The sequence below is a fragment of the Chlorocebus sabaeus genome, chromosome 1 (genome assembly GCF_047675955.1).
Source record: "Chlorocebus sabaeus isolate Y175 chromosome 1, mChlSab1.0.hap1, whole genome shotgun sequence".
Taxonomy (NCBI): domain Eukaryota; kingdom Metazoa; phylum Chordata; class Mammalia; order Primates; family Cercopithecidae; genus Chlorocebus; species Chlorocebus sabaeus.
In genome coordinates this window covers 97,512,326-97,531,661 of record NC_132904.1, presented here as the reverse complement: position 1 = coordinate 97,531,661, position 19,336 = coordinate 97,512,326, and the positions used below count along the sequence as shown (strand labels likewise).

At 36.1% G+C, this 19,336-nt stretch overlaps 1 protein-coding gene across 2 annotated transcripts in view; it reads right to left on the bottom strand.

Annotated features, from left to right (window-relative positions):
- ARHGAP42 (Rho GTPase activating protein 42) overlaps positions 1 to 19,336 on the bottom strand; it is a 314,274-nt gene that overhangs the window by 13,814 nt on the left and 281,124 nt on the right. For both annotated transcript variants that reach the window (XM_038005287.2, XM_073020535.1), the window contains exons 16-22: positions 18,740 to 18,798; positions 15,396 to 15,501; positions 6,863 to 7,022; positions 5,548 to 5,692; positions 3,747 to 4,127; positions 3,212 to 3,368; positions 1,144 to 1,206 (exon numbers count right to left, since the gene is read on the bottom strand). In XM_038005287.2, the coding sequence (XP_037861215.2) occupies positions 1,144 to 1,206; positions 3,212 to 3,368; positions 3,747 to 4,127; positions 5,548 to 5,692; positions 6,863 to 7,022; positions 15,396 to 15,501; positions 18,740 to 18,798 (1,071 nt within the window). The remainder of the gene's footprint in view (positions 1 to 1,143; positions 1,207 to 3,211; positions 3,369 to 3,746; positions 4,128 to 5,547; positions 5,693 to 6,862; positions 7,023 to 15,395; positions 15,502 to 18,739; positions 18,799 to 19,336) is intronic.

Here is a 19,336-nt window from a genome sequence, read left to right as displayed (position 1 = left end):
TGGCTCAGCTATTTAAATACTAGGCACTGATCATTAGTCTAGAAAGAGACCCAGGTGGCTCTACTCCATGCAGTTAAAAAAACCTAACACCTGAGGGCCCTCCCTGGGCTTCGAACAAAACCAAAAAGAGTTTGAAGGTTATTGTTATCCTTAATAACTATCCCATGCTCAGTACTGTATAGGTACTTCATAAACGTTTGCAGAAAAAGTCCACATACTTTTACAGGTTGATAAAAATTCTTTGGTTAAATAACTTTTAGAGGAACTATACAACTTTTAGAGGAACTACACAACAACTATACAACAATATCTGTGATGCCTTTACTTCACAGCCTCAATTAGCCAGACATGGGAGGCTCAAAGATGTCTTGGTACATCTAAAGGAAAAATCAAGGTTTGTTACTCAAGTTCTCTCATTTATATGCTCTTTCAACAATAGGCGTTGTGTCTCTTACCTGTACTAGCAGCTAATAGTAAAAAAAAAATAATAATGAAAAGCCCCTGCCTTTATGAAATTCCATTTTCATATTAAAAACCAAAGCCCACTGTATACATCAGAAGAATAAATTTGAAAGCAAGAAGAGTAAAGCGGGAACTTTAGAAGCAAGCACATTAGTAGAAGCAAGATGTAACAACTCATATCCTTTTAATAATGGAACAGAATGTAAAATCTGAGAACCCCTAATGAAATTATGTACTCTAAAAACAAAGTGTCCTTGGGCAATTAACTCTACAACATCTCAGTGGTCCTTAAGAATAACCATATTTTTCAATGGATGTCCATGATGATTCCTCCAGAAAGATATATAACTTTTAAAAATCAAGAACATGCTTTTGAAAAGTGTTCCTAAAATGATTGCCATCAAAGATGTATAAAGGATTACAGCAATTTTTATCTTCTAGGAAATGTGTGTGTTTAGAGCCCTTCTTCTGTGAAGATTTCAGAAAATGAGACATCACTATCACCATCTGAGATGAAAATGCTGTTTACAGACATGACTTCCTGTGAAGGGCCAGTGGACTTAAATTTGACCATCTGCATAACGGGAGAGGCAGAGCTGTCAGAGACAGTGTCATGTCAATACAAAGCAACAATGTCACCACTTTATTTTTTAGATGCATTTAAGGGTTTTGAGAACTTACCGCCCAGAAGAAACTGGCTTAGGTGAACCCACATTTTCAAACAGTTGAGCTTTTGCTGCCACTCTGAAAAATGATTTAAAATGCAAGTTTTATGAAATCAATCACACTCGTTCTGCTCAAAGTGAAATTCAGGATTACTAGTTAAACAAGACAAAAAATGGTTGTCAACCATTGCCGAAATTGGAAGGGAATTTTAATTGTTTTAACCTTTAATGTCAATAAGACTTTTAGATCTAAGCTCCAGCTTACAGAGTACCAGACTGTAATAAACCTACAGCTACTTCCTCTGGGGATCTTACTGTCCTCATCCTTTTTATCTCAGAAAACCATGGGAGCAGTAAAAGGAACATTTTCTCTCTACTCTGCTCCCAGCAGCACCTTATTGACTCCTGTGGAGCCACAAGTAAAGACGGGAAGAATCAAATCAACATGACAAAAGAACTCTTGTTCATATTTTTAGCTAAGAAAACACTAATTATAACACTATTGATGTATTTTTTTATATGTGAACATATGTCTGTAAAGTGAAAAGGGCAAACTCTGAAAATACGGCCAATAAACAAATCTGTGATTTCCATCTTGTTTCAAATCATGAAGGGTAAGGCAGACAGGATATGCTCTAATTGAACAGGTAAGACTATCGGGTATGAGTGAAAAGAATTGAAAGAGTTTCTATATTTACTGGAAGACTCTCTAAAATTCCTTGATATTCTAAGCTAGATTAAAAAAAAAAATCTATCTTATTTCTTTAATTGACAAACTCTTCTCCCAGAGCCAAGTCATTTGATTATCTCAAAGATCATTTTACATCTAATATAGAACACACACTTTCCTCATTTGAAAGTCTACTTTATCCTTACAATCACAAACAGAAGCTCTTCTCTTTCCTCCACAAATAATGGAGTTTATATTCTCTCATCTTCCCTGATATAGTGGCTTAACATTTCTTTCCTTTAATGGGTAGAACTACACACAGTGGGGAGTAGACACATTGACAAATATATTCGCCTATACCACTGTAACTGGATTTCCAACCAAAAAAGATAGCATTCATTGAACATGCTCTGCGACCAAAAGGTTCTTGTCAGAGAAAAGGATGAACTATTGAATTTATGACATAGTTCCTATAGAAACAGACTTAGTAAAATGTCTTACTGGACTTTTAATGAATAATTAAAATGTCAGGAAGAATGCCATCATGTTAAAAATGGAGATGGTAAAACAGAAGGAGCACAGAATTGAAGTCAGAGAACCCTAGGTTGGAAACGGTAGAAAGCATCAGTTCTCATCATCTCTAAAGTGTGGTTTATACTACCCATTTCAAAAGGACACTGCAGACCTTAAAAGAGATAACTCATGTAAAGACATCCAGTAATGGCTCAGATGGTATTAGGAAATTCTTAGCAAATGTCAGGAAAACAAAATGAAAGAGAGAGAAACTTTTTATTTTCAGATTTTGCTTACTTGTTTAGCCAAGTTTCCACTGTTCTTCTTCACCTACTTTCTATTCAGGTCTATGTACCCTTCTCCTATCAGCCTTTACACTTCTTCATCATTTCCTTTGATGAGAAGTACCCCTTTTGCCTTTCATATTCCTCATTCTCTACTAGCTGGTTTAAATCAGTGAGGACTCAGATATGGGGGTGTAGGATGGAAGGGAGAAAGACACTGCTTTAAAACAGTGAGGAGAACAGGGACCTGGTTTATGGTCAATGCATGGCAGTCTCTTCAGCTGAGAGATGGATGTTTAGCTTTTAACAGGAAAACTTTTAGTTCCAAAGCTATAACTACTGTATTACACATCCATTTTCATTTCCTCGAATTAAGTCATAGTTCTGCTTCAAAGGAAAGTGCTTGAAGTGCTGCCCTGTGAGATTCTGTACACATCCAAAGACTTCCATATCACTCATAGAAAAGAATAGAGTCTTACAGAAGTGGACTGTACCCACTCTATAGATAAAGTATTCCTGACATATTCAACTTGTGGAATTCCCAAGAGTTCTTCTGAAACACTCAGCTCCTCTCTGTATCCCTGGGAGACACAGCAAATATACAAACGCTCACTTACACTGAGCCAGGACGCTGATAGCTATTGCTTGAGGCAGTGTCTAGTCTTAATCTCCTGCACATTTTTGGAGGCAGGTCTGGGTTTGGTGAAGTTTTGGGTGTCTCCTTGGAACCTACAGAAGTTAAGCTTTGAATAGATCCACTGTAGCTCTTGTTTCCTAAAAAGAAAGCCCAAGAAAATAGGTAAGGTGCTATTAGACAACATAATAGCAGTAACACAGTACATGTGCATAACAAAAGGAAGCATTTTTCTCTGAGCCCAAATGGGAAGGTACAGAATGTTCTTCGAGCACAGCAACCCATCACTCAGGGAGATCAAAATCTACAGTAATTACAAAGACATCACTTCACAGACACGGAAAAATTCAGGAAAAATGTCACAGTGCCTAGGTTGTAAAATCCAAGCACAGGAACAAAGTAGATAAGCATCATTAGTTTCTCCACCATTAACTTTATCCCCATGTAACCATGCTAAATAATCCAGCAAAAGGGACACTGAGACAATGACATCTCGTACAAGTTCCATTCTGCCTTACCTTCAGCTGCAGAGATGGATCTGAGAGAAGAAGCAGAAGCTCTTTTCAGTCCTGAAAGCCCATAAGGCCCTTTCTTGACTAGGTCTATGGGTGGGGAAACGTCTCCTGGGCTAGTGACCGAAGCAACACTCTGGCAATCTGATTCTGCATCTGTCTTGGTTGCATCTTCTCTAGAACTTGATTCAGGACTAGTTGTCCAGAGACCAAGGCTTTTCTGTCCATTGGAAGATGACGGGGTTGCAATCCAAGGAATCCCTCCAGATTTCTCCCTGGGCTGGCAGGAAGCTAACTTTGTAGTGCTATTTTGTTCAGAGGAATGAGAAGAGAGTGACTCAATGCTCCCCATAGGTGTGCTGTCGGGGCTGCTGCTATAGGAATCACCTAAAGAGTAGGAGGGAGAGAGACAAAAGCAACTGTAACTATCTATTGATAACAGCATCACCAAAACCCTTTTGTTCTCCAACTTACCATGTGTTCTGTGGCCACCTGAGCCCATTTAAGTGGTAGGCCCCCTACCTAGTATGGAGAACTGTCCTCGGTACTGGAGAAAGACTTTAAAATATGCATTTGAACTTGTTGAACGTATTTTTCAATACTATTTTAGGAAGATTATATATGTACCTATGAACTACCTGCCTTTGGGTAATAACTTTACTTCTCGAAGTATAAGTGGGTTGAGTTGAATTCAGACAAAATTTGTTTATGAAACAGGATTCAGAAGAGAACTAAGATTCCTTCATGATATTACAAGGAATCAATGAAAGGGGATATAGTAAAAACATATTTCTGCTTTCTTTTACTTTTCTGATCATAGGTGATTGATTCCAAGTCACGAAGTACTCAGCCTTCTTTCATTCAAAGGCACCACCTCAATTTTCAAAGGCTTTTTTCCTTTCCTGCTAAGAATATAGAAATGTAAGAAACTGGCTATTTTGCTGGTTTTATTTTCTCATGTTCCTAAAAGCAAGTTATAAGAAAAATCAGATAAAGCATAATAATACATTCATTCACATATGTCTAAATTAAAAATTAGTAAACTATTTTTAAAAAATTTTTCTGGGTATATAATTGGTATACATATTTATGGAGAGCATGGGATATTTTGATACAGGTGTGCAATGTAAAATCAGCACATCACGGTAATGGAGCATCCACCTCCTCAGGCATTTATCCTTTGAGTTACAAATAATCCAATTACATTCTTTTAGTTATTTTAAAATATATACTTATTATTGACTATTTTCTATTAAATATTGACTGTGGGCAAAAAATTGGAGTGGGGAGTTTAAAATAAAATGAGAATGGCCACAGTTTAATGCGTGCCATGGTCTCAAGGTGCCACCCACATCACTGAGGGCTTGGCTCAGAATTGTAAGTTAATGATAATGTGTGTTGTTGCTTTTTATCTTTTCTCTTTCAGACACTGATACCCAAGAGATAATGCTTTGAGAACACAAAGTGAAAGGAAGGAAGAAAATGACAGCTTCAGTCAGACTTTATCTTGCTTTCTTCTTTACCACTTTGACAATAGGACAAAATCTGCTACAAAGTAGCACCCAATGTACTTAATCACAGAAAAATGTACTTTTCTCCTTTTGTATCAATAATGAATTTGCTTACCCAAGCAACTGTACAACTATTGACAGAGAATATACAAATGATAAAAGAGGAGGTGTTGGGGAAAGAACATCAGTGTGAACATCTACTTCTACCTAATTACCAATACCTAATTACCAATACAGTGAAGTACAGCTGAACTAAAGAATGAAGAAAGCATCTCCCTAAGGCCGGGTGCACTTACTATCAGGTTCAGCCAGGCATGGAGTATACCTCCCTCTGGGCTTCCTAGACCCTGTAGAGAGGCAGATTGCTCGTGTCCTTCGGGATCCAGATCGAGACTGAGGCTGAGGAAGAGGAATGCTTGGGTCTGGAGCAGTATGAAAAATCTACATATAAGAAAAACAGACTATGGTCAATAAAAGGGTGATATTGCCACTTTCATCATAAAATAAGCTTTGAACTATACACTACTTAATCAGCTGCAAAAAATAAGTATGCTAGAGCAATTGTAACTTTTCCATTTATCTGGAGTATTCTTTCTTTCACTGGGTTTTCTTTTTCATTCTCTCCCATTTCCCAAAAGTAAAATTTAGAAGATCTTTCAATAACTTTAAGAAACCTTCCAAATATGAACAAGACATATTGATGGTTTTTACTGTAATATTCTCTTTCCACCTTCATACTCTGAAAAAACATAACCTGAGAGGAACTGAGGCTCATTCTGTATCATTTCTTCCACTGAATGGCTCCTTGCTTCTCAGGAGAAGATGCTGCCACGCTGTTGGCTCTGAGCTGTCAAGGAGTGTGGCAAGCTGCAGGTAAAGGTATGAGCAGAGCTACAGGACACAGCCATGTGCTCTTGCATTGTGAGAGAGCTTGTGCCCTTAGACACTAAGGGCGTGCTTCTGTGGGTGCTGGGAAGGGACCCAGGGAAGGAGAGGGCCTTAGTCATTTCCTCACAAGGACCAGATCAGAGATAAAAGGATTCCAAATTGTTAGACCTTAATTGGCTCAATTTGCTTAATATTCTAACTAATTCAGCTTTCAAAATTTCCCATTTTCATAGTTATTCTAAGATCTCACTTTTTTCAAGAAATCCTTAGGGACCAGATATAGAGAAGACTTCAAGACTGTTCCCTATATTTTTTTCTTTTGTTTAGTTAGAACATTACCTCTACATAATCAAGAGTTTGACTTCAAAGGGATACAAAGAGAAGCTTAAAATAGACCCAACCACAAAGTGATTTTAAAGTGTTCTCTGCATAGGAGTAATAAACTTACCATACAATGTAAAGAAGAAAACCTTCTGAAGTCAATTATGTAGAAGGAAAGAAAACCATCTAACTGAAGGATTTTGGGAAGCACTTAAAAACTCAACAACAAGGAAAGAAAATTGAAGTCCCCATTAAGAAGTAATTTATACAAAACTTATGAGCTTTTTACATTTTATAGGAATAAATGATTGTCCTGTAAAGTTCATAGATGATACAAATGCAAAATTCCTTTACAAAAGCAAGATATAAAACTTGACACTTCCACTTGAAAATGCAGCCTACCTTTTCATAGTGCTCTATCAGAATTTCTACCACAATATTCTGAAATTTAATATTCATCATAGCAGCCACAGTTTCTTCCTGTGCTCTCATTAGAGTCGGGCCAAATATGACACCAAGATTTGAGACAGTCATGAGATTTTGTTGGCTGTGTAGTGATACTCTGCAAACAACGAGCAACAAAAATATCTTAAGTTACATGTTTCAAAATTATGAAATAGTCTCTTCTATCAAATTTGTGGTGCAAAAAATGTAAACTATGCCATTATAGGCAAATTGTCCTACTTTTAGCCACTTCCAATTGTCATTTGGAGTATAGCCTAAAAAGATGTAAACAGATAACATTAACTCAAATAAAACATAATTACAGACAAAACAAATTAAAAAAAAAAACAAACCCTAATTTCCTAAATCAAGTACAATCACCCTAGAAAGATGATCAGCTGCTTGTTATTTTCAATGCTACTATACTTCTTTTGGAACAAACAGTTAAGAGTAGACTGGTGGCAATTATATGCAGAGTCACCAAACATTATTGAGAACCTATTGCCAGGAATTTTCATACATATTATTATATTAATCTTCCCAGTAAGTCAGACATTCCTATTGTACAAATTTTTAAAACCCCAGAAGCTCCTAAAGAAACATGTATTTTGAGGTCACAACAAATTCAGGACAGAGGTGCTGTTTCATTTCAGGTCCCCTGACTGAAAGTCAATGGGTTCCCTGAGCTCCTGGGATAGATCACTGGCCAATACATGTTTCTTTTCTTTCTCCTTCATCTGTTTCATCTATCCATCCATCCATCTATCCATCCATCCATCCATCCATCTATCCATCCATCCATCCATCCAAAACTTCCTTGAGTGCCTCCCTAGTGTTGGGTGCTGTGCTAGGCAAACAGTGAGACAAGGAGATGCGGTAGCATCATTGCTTGCTTGACAACAAAATAAAAAACCTCTGATATCACTGACCTGAGCAAAGTAATCCTAGCAACTATCAAGAATGACTTTGACTAGTTCACTAATTTATTCTGGAAATTAGATACATTCTTTAGAGGATACCTCATTCGTTTGACTTATCTTTTAGTTTAACTACTCATTTTTCTATCTTACTCCAAGTCAGGTTATTAGTATAACACAAGATTATGTTTATGTCAGACTGACCATGCGTCACAAACTGCATTCTACAACCAAAAGTAAGATTTTATGGGAAATCTAGGATTTTAGACTATCCATGCAACTCCTGTCACAGAATAGGAAGAGAAGGCTACCACGCTGACTGACGTTTTCCTTATGCCACAGAGAGCACTAGCTAAGAAAGCATTTAGTTCAAGTAAGAAGAGTTTCATTCCAAGTTTCCTTTTAATACAATCAAATATTATACATTAATTGCTTAATATGTATTAGTAAGAAGAGTTTCATTCCAAGTTTCCTTTTAATACAATCAAATATTATACATTAATTGCTTAATATGTATTAGAAAATCTACTCAGGAAAGTAGTATGTAAATGTAGTAAGCCTATCTAGATTGAGAGCTTGGATCCATCTCTTGGAAGTTGGGTAAGCTCATTTATGTTATTTAATATCTCTAGGTTTCGATTTCCTTATCTGTAAATTATATATATAACAACCCGTGTTGGGTTGTTGCGAGAATTAAATGAAATAATAAATTAAATCATATATGATCTCAAGATAATATTATCCCCTGAAATTAAATTAGCTTTAGGCACTCTTGCTAAAATGTAATAGTTCCCATAATGTAAATAAAGTGGAATATAGTTAATATTAAGCTCATTAGGAATAAACTTGTGAATCTCAAGAACTTGGTTTTGAGGTGGGTTCATGACTACATTACACAGAAGACGGATTATTTTGACAACTGATTTTCTTTTCATTGAATTTTCTTTCTGCTGGGCTACTCAACTGTTACAGACTCCCACTACTCACCATTTCAGCAGATTCTACAACTTATTCCCTCAACTCATGTAGGGAGCTGATACCCAACTGCTATTTCCTGGAACACATCCCTTTCTTTTATTAAAAGAGGAAATGTGTATCAGGATCTGTCAACTTGTATTGTTTCAAATCTAGGAGTTTACACATAAAGAAACCAACATCATATGCTTAAGAGTTCTGCTTATGGAAATGGTAGAACATAAGGAGCCCCCATGGACCCAATACCCAGAGAAAAAAATCATAATGGATAAAAATTATTATTTAAAACCATACCCCAAAACACTTAAAGACTCTAGAAAAAAACTTAAACAATAAAGAAATATTTGTTCAAGCAAATCTACTAATTTTCAATAAGAAAAGCCAAGAGTCTGTGGCTTTTGAGGTACAAGTGGCTCCCTCTTTCTTCCACCCCCAGCTCAATATGACTGAAACTCCACTCTGGGCAAATGTGGCCAAGAAGACAGGGCTCCCTCTTTTCTCAGCCCCAAGTCAAGGGATATAGTGTCTCATGGGTTTGGCAGGCTGTGAGCATGTCTCAGGCCCTCTACCTGTGGGTCGCAGAGGCTGAATTCCCAGTGAATGCAACTGAAAAGGCACTCACTGGGATTTCAGCCTCTGCAACCCAGAGAATTCTTTGCCACCAACTAGCCACACACATAGGGTGGACAGCTTTACCTGAGGTGCAGCAGGCCAAGAATATTGGTGCCAAAATCTCCCTCATTTCAGGACTACCTCCCTCAGCCAGTGCCAAGAGCAACGGGTCAAAGATTTTACCAGAGGGAGTGGAGTCCATAAGAACAGAAAACTCTGACTTTCTCGCTAAATCATAAGAAATAACTAGGGAAAGAGACAGAAAGAGCCCACTTAGCATCCTAACAAATCTCAAAGACTTTTTTTTTTTAAGTGACCTGGCAAGGAGCTGGAATTTAACTGGATATGCTCTAGGGTGTTGTCAAAAACAACAGAGCAATCTACTAGCAGGTAGTGAAAACTAACAAGCTGGATGTGATACCAAATGAAGCAGACAGCTTTACAGACCTGCTAAGGAAACAAACAGAACTCTCCTGAAACTACTGTTATCCCTGGGTGACTGTGGTCATGTCCAAGACTGCATTCTCTGAAGAGGTAACAGAAGAAGCTTCACACTGAGGAGGAAATAGACTTCACTAAAATAGTTGACTAAAGATATACTACATTAGCCTGGGCACGGTGACTCAAACCTGTAATCCCAGCACTTTGGGAGGCCAAGGTGGGTGGATCACCTGAGGGTCAGGAGTTTGAGACCAGCCTGACCAACATGGTGAAACTTCATCTCTACTAAAAATACAAAATTAATCGGATGTGATGGTGAGTGCCTGTAATCCCAGCTACCTGGGAGGCTGAGGCAGGAGCATCACTTGAACCTGGGAGGCAGAGGTTGCAGTGAGCAAAGATTGTGCCACTGCACTCCAGCCTGGGTGACAGAATGAAACTTTGTCTCAAAAAAAAAAAAAAAAAAAAAGAAAAAAGATACTAAATAAATAAGCAAACAACAATAAAAGCAAGAGAGGATCAGTATTAGTATCAGTATTAGTTGCTACAAAACAGTAGCTAAAATGCCATGTCTTCAACCAAAAATTATAACAATGCAAAGAAACAGGAAAGTGTGACTGATATACCAGGAAAAAAGTAGATAATAAAAACTGCCTGTGAGCAGACCCAAATGTCAGATTTAAACAGAAAAAGACTTCAAAGAAGTCATAAATATATCCAAAGTCCTCAAGAAAACCATGTCTAAAGATGAAGTATGGAGGTGTGGTAGCAAAGTTTCATCAAATAGAGAATGTCAATAATGAGAGAGAGGTTATTTTAAAAATAAGAACCAAATGAAAACTGAAGTTGAAAAGTACAACAGCTGAAATGAAAAGTTCATTACTGGGGTTCAACACTAAATTAGAACTGACAGAAGAGTGAATCAGTAAACTTGAAGTATTAATAGAGATTATGCAATCTGAGGAATGGAGAGAAAGAAAAAAAAATGAAGAAAGATAGATCATCAGAAAAAAAATCTGTGACATTAAGCACACTCATAAATGCATAATGGAAGTACCAGTAGCAGATGAAAGAGAGAAGTAGAAAAAAATATTCAAAGATATAGTGGCTAAAAATTTTCCAAATTTGATTAAAAACATTAATCTATATATCCAAGAAGCTCAACAAACTCCAAGTAGAATAACTGCAAAGATATCCACAGCAAGACACATCACAGTAAAAGTGCAGAAGCCAAAGACAAAAAGAAAATTCTGAAAGCATTAAGAGAAAAAAATTTTACTGGGGTCTACAAAGAACCCCAATAAGCTTATTTCTCAATAGAAACAATAACGGTTAGAAGGCAGAGGGTTAGCATATTCAAAATGCTTAAAGAAAAAAAAGTCTGCCAACTAAGAATCTTCTATCCAGCAAAATTAACCTGCAAAAAGGAAGGTGAAATAAACACATTTTCAGGACACAAAAATTGAGAGAACTTATTGCTAGCAGATCTGTATCACAAAAAATACTAAAGGACATTCTTCAGGCTGAAAGCAAGTGACCTTAGACTGTAATTCAAATGCACATGTAAAAACAAACAAACAAAAAAACAAAAAACAAAAACCCAATGTAGGTAATTAAGTAATTAAAAGAGTATAAATACATATTTCTTCTCCTTCCTTTTCTTGATTTTAAAATGCAATTTTAATAATATGTATGTATTAATTATATTGTTGGGCCTATAGCATTTAAAAATGTATATTTGACAGTAACAGCACAAATGAAAAGCATAAAGCAAAGCTGTAGTGGAGTAAGAAAGTAATACTAGATGGTAATTCAAATTTACAGGAACAAATGAAAAGGTTAAAAAATGGTAAATAAGAAGGTTAATAAATGTATCAAACTCTATAAATGTACTTGCTCCTCTTTCTTCCCTCAACTTCATCTCTAAGAGGCATAAAATTACATAAATAAGGATAACAATGGATTGTTGGGATATAACATATATAGATATAACATGTTTATTAATGATAGCACAAAAAGGAGAAAGAGGAAATAGAACTATGTAAAAATAATGTTTCTATAGCTCACATGAATTAAGTTAAGTACATTCTGATAAGATGTATATGATAAGCCCTAGAAAATCTATTAGGACAAGAAAGCAGTAAAATTAAAACTGAATAGCAAAGACAACATGAAACATATAGAAAACAAAAAGAAAAATGGTAGATATAGGTCCAACCACATCAAGAATAACATTAAATGTGAATGGATTAAACAATACAATCAAAAGAGATTATCAAACTGAATTAAAAAACAATAAGATCCAACTATATGCTTTCTACAGTAGATATACATTAGACTCAGAAATACAAAAGGTTGAAAGTAAAAGGACGGAAGATATATCATGCAAACAGTAACCAAAGCCAGAAGAACCGTACCAATACCATACAAAATGGATTTTAAAACAAAAAAATGCTATTAGAGATAAAGATAAAATATAATGATAAAAGGATCAATCTGGCCAGGTGTGGTGGCTCATGCCTGTAATCCCAGCACTTTGGGACACTGAGGCAGGTGGATCATGAGGTCAAGAGATAGAGACCATCCTGGCCAACATGGTGAAATCCCGTCTCTACTAAAAATACAAAAATTAACTAAAATTAGCTGGGCGTGGTGTCACGTGTCTCTAGTCCCAGCTACTCAGGAGGCTGAGGCAGGAGAATCACTTGAACTCAGGAGATGGAGGTTGCAGTAAGCCGAGATCTTGCCACTGCAATCCAGCCTGGTGACAGAGCGAGACTCCGTCTCAAAAAAAAAGGGTCAAACTAACAGGAATATATAACAATTATAAACATATATAGAGAGTTAATAACAAAGTACTCAAATACATGAAGCAAAGTCATGCGCTCCTGGGTGGGCTTTCCAAACAGTGAATCAAGAGTTTTGTTTAGTTTTACATTTGCACTGAGTAAGGATTATTGGTCACCTGAACATTATTGAATTAAAAACATCAACTGGCAAATGTAATACCACTAGCAAATATCCATGTGTAAAAAGAAAAGATTTTAATTTAGGAGAAATCAACTTTCACTTCTTACTTTACATTCAAAAGAAATTCCATAGTAATTTTCTAAAATGTTATAGCTCCTAATGAATACATAAGTCCACCCACAATTTTTTTTGTAATTTAATAACATTTTTAAATATTTAAAATTAGTTGAGAATCAAAGAAAACACCACAGATAGCAAACAAAAGGACTCTTAGGAAGAAATCAATGATTTATACTGTTTCTCAGAGTTAATTAATGGAAATTTGGAATCAGTCCTTTAGTCTTTGGAATCCCAATGTAGGTTGATTGTCCTAATTTTTTTTCAGCCATGAAAGGTTTCACCCAGGGATCAAGAGTGTTATTAGCTGTTTGCTGTTTTTATAAGTAAATTTGTGGTGATCTGAATGCACGTTCCACAGCTCCTGTTTGGTGAGCAAGGTTTGACCTTTTGAAAGTTCAAGAAAGAAGCCAGGAATGGTGGGGAAGGATGAGCAAAGTAATTTAAGCATTCTTTAGTGGCTAGATACTCTCCTGTGCTAGTGCCTGTGCCAAAGCCACACAGAGTCATATTAAGGGTATGGCTTGTGTTAATCTATTATTCTGGATAATTAAGCAAACATATTTTGTGTGACACACATGTGGATTTTCAAAGGACATTTTCAAAGCCTTTGCTAGAAAATTAGTTTGAAGACCAACAAGAAAATGTCTAATAAATTGTATAGTTAAATTTCATGAAGAGCTCACACAATTCAAAACTAATACTGACCAACAATAGCAAGTCCTATGTTCATTAGCTAAAAGAAGTGCTGCTATGGGTCAATAGTTAATGATGAACTTTAAGTGATGTTGATCCTAGTAGATTTCCTTTTTATTTTAAATAGTGGTGGTGGTAATGGGTATGTGGGGGAAGATTTACATTATCTAAAAGCCTGCAAGTTGAGATGAGATTTATGAATATGTTTATGTAGCACTACAGAATGAGCATCTGTTATCCAAAATGCTTGAGAACAGAAGTGTTTGGATTTCAGTATTTTTCAGATATTAAAATATCTGCATTATATTTACCAGTTGAGCATCCCAAATCCAAAAAGTTCCAATGGGCATTATAATTGAGAAACATCTTGGCACTCAAAAAGTTGTAGAATTTGGAGCATTTTGAATTTTTGATTTTCAGACTTGGGATACTCAAGTTATATTTCAAATGTATATGGCTCAAATGAGCATAAATTGGGTTACTACTTATTATGAAGAATGAAGGATTAATCATTTTATTGTAAATCATGGTACTCATTAAAATGGTAAATATGGTACTCATTAAATATTCCCATTGAAATATTTCCCATTTTAATGAGTACTATGATTTACAATAAAATGATTAATCCTTCATTCTACTAAACAATGCTACAGGAAATTCTTAAGTAAGTTTAAAACTGGATTTAGACATTTGTTTCCAGCAGCATGGCAAATTCACTTTGGGCTTAAATATGTGTTTGTCTCTCTCTCTGTATCTTTCAACTTACAGAGAGATAGATAGTAGATAGATATAATATTTATAATGATTAATTTTGCATGTCAACTTGGCTAGGCTATGATACTAAGATATTTGGTTGAAGATTATCCTAGATATTTCTGTTAAGGTATTTTGTTCAGGTGACATCATCATTTAAATGAGTAGTCTTTAAGTAGAGTAGATTACCCTCCATAATATGGGTGGGGCTCATCCAATCAGTTGAAGGTCTTAAAAGAAAAACAAAAACAAAAACTGAGCTCCCAGAGTAACAAGGAATTCTGTCTCAAGATTGCCTTTGGATTCAAGCTTCAACATCAACTCTTCCCTGCCGCCCTGCACTGCAGATTTCAGACTTACTAGCCTCAACAATCAAGTGAACCAATTCCTTAAAATCAACCAATCAATCTCTATCTCTTTACATATATATTAAATATATGTACACACACACACACACACACAGAGACACTATTGCTTTTGTTTCTGCAGATAGCTCTGGCTAATACAGTATTTATCTACAAAGAGAGATTTTAAATATATGAATAAACTAGCAGCAAAGTTAGAAAAATCTCCAGAGATCAAATGAAATAATGAATACATGGAGGGAATCTCACAGTTAAGTGTTAGTTTTACCTAGGGGAACCTGTTGACTTTAGTAGTATAGAGCACTGGCCTTCAAACTCATTGCTTATAATGCACCTAAAAGAATTGGGAGGAAAAAAACTATATACTCCTTCATTTTTAAGTTGACACATCTACTTGTTTCATCATTAGTTTAACAATTGCAAAGGATATAATTATTTGCATAATTATATGCAAATAAACATATACAGGTACACACATTCATATAAAAATATCTTAAAAACAAATTGCCATACTATTTTTAAGCAAATTCAATGGACTCTAATTATAATACCAATATTATAACATCATCACACACTTTAAAAAGACATGAACAAACTTAACAGATGAACAATAAGTTAAATGAACAATGTAAGTTAGAGAATTACTTGACCAGATGCTTTATTAAGATGTCCAGCATCTCTCTGTTTTTCTCCGGCAATTTGTGCACCAATGCATGTACAGCCTCCACCCTGTAGTTCTGGTCATCAGATTCTGTTACATAAAAAAGGTTGCAAATGTTCAAGTTTTAATTGCAATTCAATTGCATTTAATTGCATTCAACTGAATTTCATTCAATGTAAATATTACTAATCTAATCGCAATTACCACCTCTACCCCTCATGCCTCACAGGCACTGCTTCATATAGTACCATCATTATCATTCCCTATGACTTGTAGAAGTTGAGTAACTCGCCCATGGTCATGAAGTTAGGAAGTAGAGAAGCCAAAGAAGTCCAGTTCTACAGATTCCACACAGATGCTCTTAGCCACTGAACTTTATACTTTGATACAGCCAATACTCATCACCTGCTTGGGTTTTACTACCTAAAGACACAATCAAACCTTTAGATATGTGAATGACCACAGCAACTGCTATAGATTTCCTAATGTGCCAGTCACTAGAGTACGTATTAGTCTATTTATATGGTTTGGCTGTGTCCCCACCCAAATCTCATCTTGAATTGTAGTTCCCATAATCCCTACGTGTTGTGGGAGGGACCCAGTGGGAGGTGAGTTAATGGAATCACGGGGGCGGTTACCCTATGCTGTTCTCATGATAGTGAGTGAGTTCTCAAGAGATCTGATGGTTTTATAAGGGGCTTTTCCCCCTTTCCTCAGCACTTCTCTCTCCTGCCACCATGTGAGGAGGCACCTTCTGCCATGATTGTAAGTTCCCTGAGTTGCTCCCAGTCATGTGGAACTGTGAGTCAATTAAACCTCTTTTTCTTATAAATTACTGAGTCTTGGATGTTTCTTCATAGTAGTGTGGTAATACACCCATAGAAAGCTCCTAGAGATTCAACCCAGTGTGACCAGATGAAGCCCCACATTCCTCTCATTTTACAAATATAAAGACAATACAGAAGAACTGTTCTGAAATGTTAGCATTATTACATACACATAAGCCCCATAGATTTTCAGCCCATAATGACAATGGTAAATGTAAAATATAAGAATCATCTATGGCAAGCGTAGTCTGCCAAGTGAAAGCTAAGATGTTGACATGTCTGCTAGAGAAATGTGTAACAGTGCAGAACAAGAAAACCTCATTTAACATTCTCTTACTGCGGCAAATAAATTCTGGGATGATTCCCCACTGTACCAAATTCTTTCTCCAGAAAGTACCTTGACTCACAGGATTCACATTATGGGATTACCATTTCACCTAGGAACAGCTATTTAGACATGGGGTGAAGAGAGAGCCTGGCTCAGGCTAAACATGAGGTCTAACCTAGCAACTGGAATGGAGACATCAAAAATCTGATCTTACTGCTGGCTATGTGAAAAGGCAGACAATGTAAAATCAGGGCTGAAGTGACCAAATGTACTCCAAGAAAATCTGACTAGAAAGGAAAGTGAGAATGATAGAAATACAGTAGAGAACAAAGATGAGAGATCCTCAGGAAAGAGTGAGTAGAGAAATGTCAAATCCCAAGTTGGCAGTTCCCGGTTGCAGGCTCATGGAAACAGTGACCTCTATTCTGCCAAGGAATACACTGAAATATCTCTTAGGATCTGAATAACTTCCCCTTTATACTGAGCTGGACTTCTGCTTAAAACCAAATAACCTAATTTTCTTAACTTAGCATCTAGTAAATATGGTTATCTTAGGTCCAGACAAAAGATGAGTTCATATATATAAGGATATATTTTAAATATCATGGTCATGAATATTATTATTACAACATAACATCATTTGCTACAGAAGCAAATGGAGAAAAAACTTGTGACCAAAAGCTTGTACTGAAACAGTAAGCTCATTGAGCCATTTTAGCCAAGTAGCTCAAATTTCCTTTGTCATAAAGCAAAATTTCTGTAAGAAAGGGTTCTGGGTTAAGAATAAAAAAAAAAAAAAAAAACAAAAAACTGGCTTGCAGCCCTGATTTTGTCATGAATTTATTAGTGTCATTGTGCATATTATTTGCCCACTTTGGGTCCTGATTTCCTAGTTCATAGACTGAGAGGTCAGATTATATATTTTCTCTGGTCCTGTATGTCCTACAAAGATTTCTATGAAGAGGAGGTAGAGTGGAGAGCTTCAAGAGAAAACGAAATAGTGTAGATTTATAGGAGATCATGTGGTTAGTCATAAAAGCTGGATTGAAAACCGAGGTCATTCAATTTTATCTGACACTTTTATCAGCACACATTTCCTGTGACATTACAATGTGTGCAAATAAACTAATGCAACTAATTTCTTTCTTGGATTGTGAAAAATAATCTGGTTGTAGTCACACCTCATACATCTTAACAATGAAATGCCAGTTCTTAATTGTTACAAGTTGTTGTGATGGGCTCAGATGGTACCCGGCACTTCAGTCTCAATGGTTTACAAATACATGTTACTAACTTCTCAGATAGCATATGTCAACTCTTCCTGCTAATATTTTAAATTGATCTATCTATTCATATCACATGATGGCAATCACAGATCTAAACAAATGACATAGATGTGATCATTGCAAATAAAATATGAGGGAGAGGGGATTGATGGAAGCGCCTGCTGTCTGCCAAAAATATTTGACTCATCTCCAGACTGACGAATATAGCACATGATCACGTGCAGGGACATAATTGTCTGTACATATTCAGAGTCCTGCTTAGTTGATCTTATAAGAAACTGATACTTGTCATTCAAATAAGATGAAATGAGAATAATAATTCCTCATGGTTCTTTCTAATCACCAGACTGTTACCCAGTGAGGTCTTACTAAGTGTCAACATATTTCAGTTAATTCTGCAATTTCTTATTGGCTTCTAAACCACATTATAAATTACTAAATATCAGATTGACAACTTCTTTTTTTGTTTTTTTAATTTAAGATGGAGTTTCACTCTCGTTGCCTGGGTTGGAGTGCAATGGCGCAATCTCGGCTCACCACAACCTCCGCCTCCTGGGTTCAAGCGATCCTCCTGCCTCAGCCTCCCGAGTAGCTGGGATTACAGGCAGGCACCACCACACCTAGCTAATTTTGTATTTTCAGTTGAGACAGGGTTTCTCCATGTTCGTCGGGTTGGTCTCGAACTCCCAACCTCAGGTGATCCGCCCATCTCGGCCTCCCAAAGTGCTGGAATTACAGGTGTGAGCCACTGTGCCCAGCCCAGATTAACAACTTTTTAAGCAGTACTTGAAAAAAATCTTCACTAGCTGATACTAGTAATATATGCCTAAGTATGGCAGCATAAAACTACATCAATTATAAAGTGTTTGTGATTCAAGTATACTTACTAACAGCAATGATAAAATCTTTGTGCAACTTGTAAGTCATCAGTGGTTCTGCAAGGCACCTACAACAGAGAAGTAAAGCACATGTTAGAATAGTAGTATCTTTTATTCTCCCCTAACCTTTAAGTGTTTCTTTAAGAATTAGGTGACTGTCATTCATCAATTAAAAATAAAATAATATATAAATAAGTAAATAAAAGAACTGGGTGATTTGGCAGTTTGATAAAGTTCCAGTAGTGGGGTCACAGAGAGACCTAAAACGCAGACCTCGAAGATACCAATGTACTTCTTTTCATGACTGTATTAACAACTTAGTACTTAGTATTTCTTTCCATGACTGTATTAAGAGGGGAGACTGGGAAACAATTTTTTCAGTGTCAGAATTACCTTATCAGAGGAACAAATATGGGAACAATAGTTAAAAAACAATACAACTTTCCATTCCAATTTGTTATTTTTAAAAGTACATAGAAATCCTATATACAAACTTCATACGAAACAACAAATACTAATTCAGTACTCAATATTATATTGTCTTTCAAATTATTATTGGAAAAATCAAGTACAAGTTCCAGAACACTAAATGTAAATCTTACCATG